Below are 911 nucleotides of genomic sequence, written 5' to 3'. Positions count from 1 at the left end.
AGGCTGGTCAATTTTTTTTTTATTTACCCAAATGACATTTTTAGTTGCTTTCAGCAAATTGACTGACTATTTCAGTGTCACTTAGCTACAGCTGCATTTCTAGAACAAGAAAGATACATGTTTAATCCAACATCACCCCCTACTGGCTTGCTATTAGAGACCAGGAAATATGTGTATAAAATCTCCTTAATCTTTTCAAATTATGTTTTATTTAAAAAAAAAAAAAACATTAAAATCTCCTTCCCCCTCTTGAAGAATAGTCAGTTTTCCAATCCGATCCCATCATTTAGTTACTCACGTAACCCTGTTGATTCCATCCGAGAAGCTGTGTTCACAGTGTCTCCAAACAGGCAGTATCTGGGCATAGTGAGACCCACCACTCCTGCAACAACTGGCCCTGTAGAGTAGCAAGGGGAGGAATGTTGCTGCATAAAAGCACAAAGTTGCCACCAAATAGCTCTGGGAATCTGAAGGAAGTGCAAAATGAGTAATAAACCCTTTGCCCTACAAGAAACCACATTTATAATGATGCAAACATGACTGCCCTTCTGATTTACACTCTTGTTCTAAGTAACAGTTACACCCAAGATGCTTATATCTGTCAACAGGGACAAAAAAGCATGAATCCCAAACCAAAAAGGCCTGGGCAGGGACTTGGGATCCAAGCATGTTTGTTGAAATAAAAAAATGTGACCCTTTCATATGTCTTAGGATTGGAAGGAGGGATCTCATGGGCATATTTATTTCCCAAAAGAATTACTGCTAAGACAATTGGAAAATCTGAAAAGAAGTAGAATTGACTTTCAATCATTTGTATCAGGGGCATAGACAAGCCGTATGTATAGATAATCCAAGAATAGTTTCTATTTTCCCTTAGAATGCTTTTGTTCTTACATTTCGATATGGCCATG

At 38.0% G+C, this 911-nt stretch overlaps 1 protein-coding gene across 1 annotated transcript in view; it reads right to left on the bottom strand.

The window, feature by feature from the left end:
* GUCY2F (guanylate cyclase 2F, retinal) overlaps positions 1–911 on the bottom strand; it is an 87,379-nt gene that overhangs the window by 8,617 nt on the left and 77,851 nt on the right. Inside the window, exon 15 of the mRNA XM_077773784.1 lies at positions 299–397. Within this exon, the coding sequence (XP_077629910.1) occupies positions 299–397 (99 nt within the window). The remainder of the gene's footprint in view (positions 1–298; positions 398–911) is intronic.

The sequence above is a fragment of the Crocuta crocuta genome, unplaced genomic scaffold (genome assembly GCF_008692635.1).
Source record: "Crocuta crocuta isolate KB4526 unplaced genomic scaffold, BGI_CrCroc_1.0 scaffold737, whole genome shotgun sequence".
Lineage (NCBI taxonomy): Eukaryota > Metazoa > Chordata > Mammalia > Carnivora > Hyaenidae > Crocuta > Crocuta crocuta.
The sequence above is the reverse complement of the archived record's forward strand: the minus strand, read 5'-3'. Positions and strand labels throughout refer to the sequence as shown.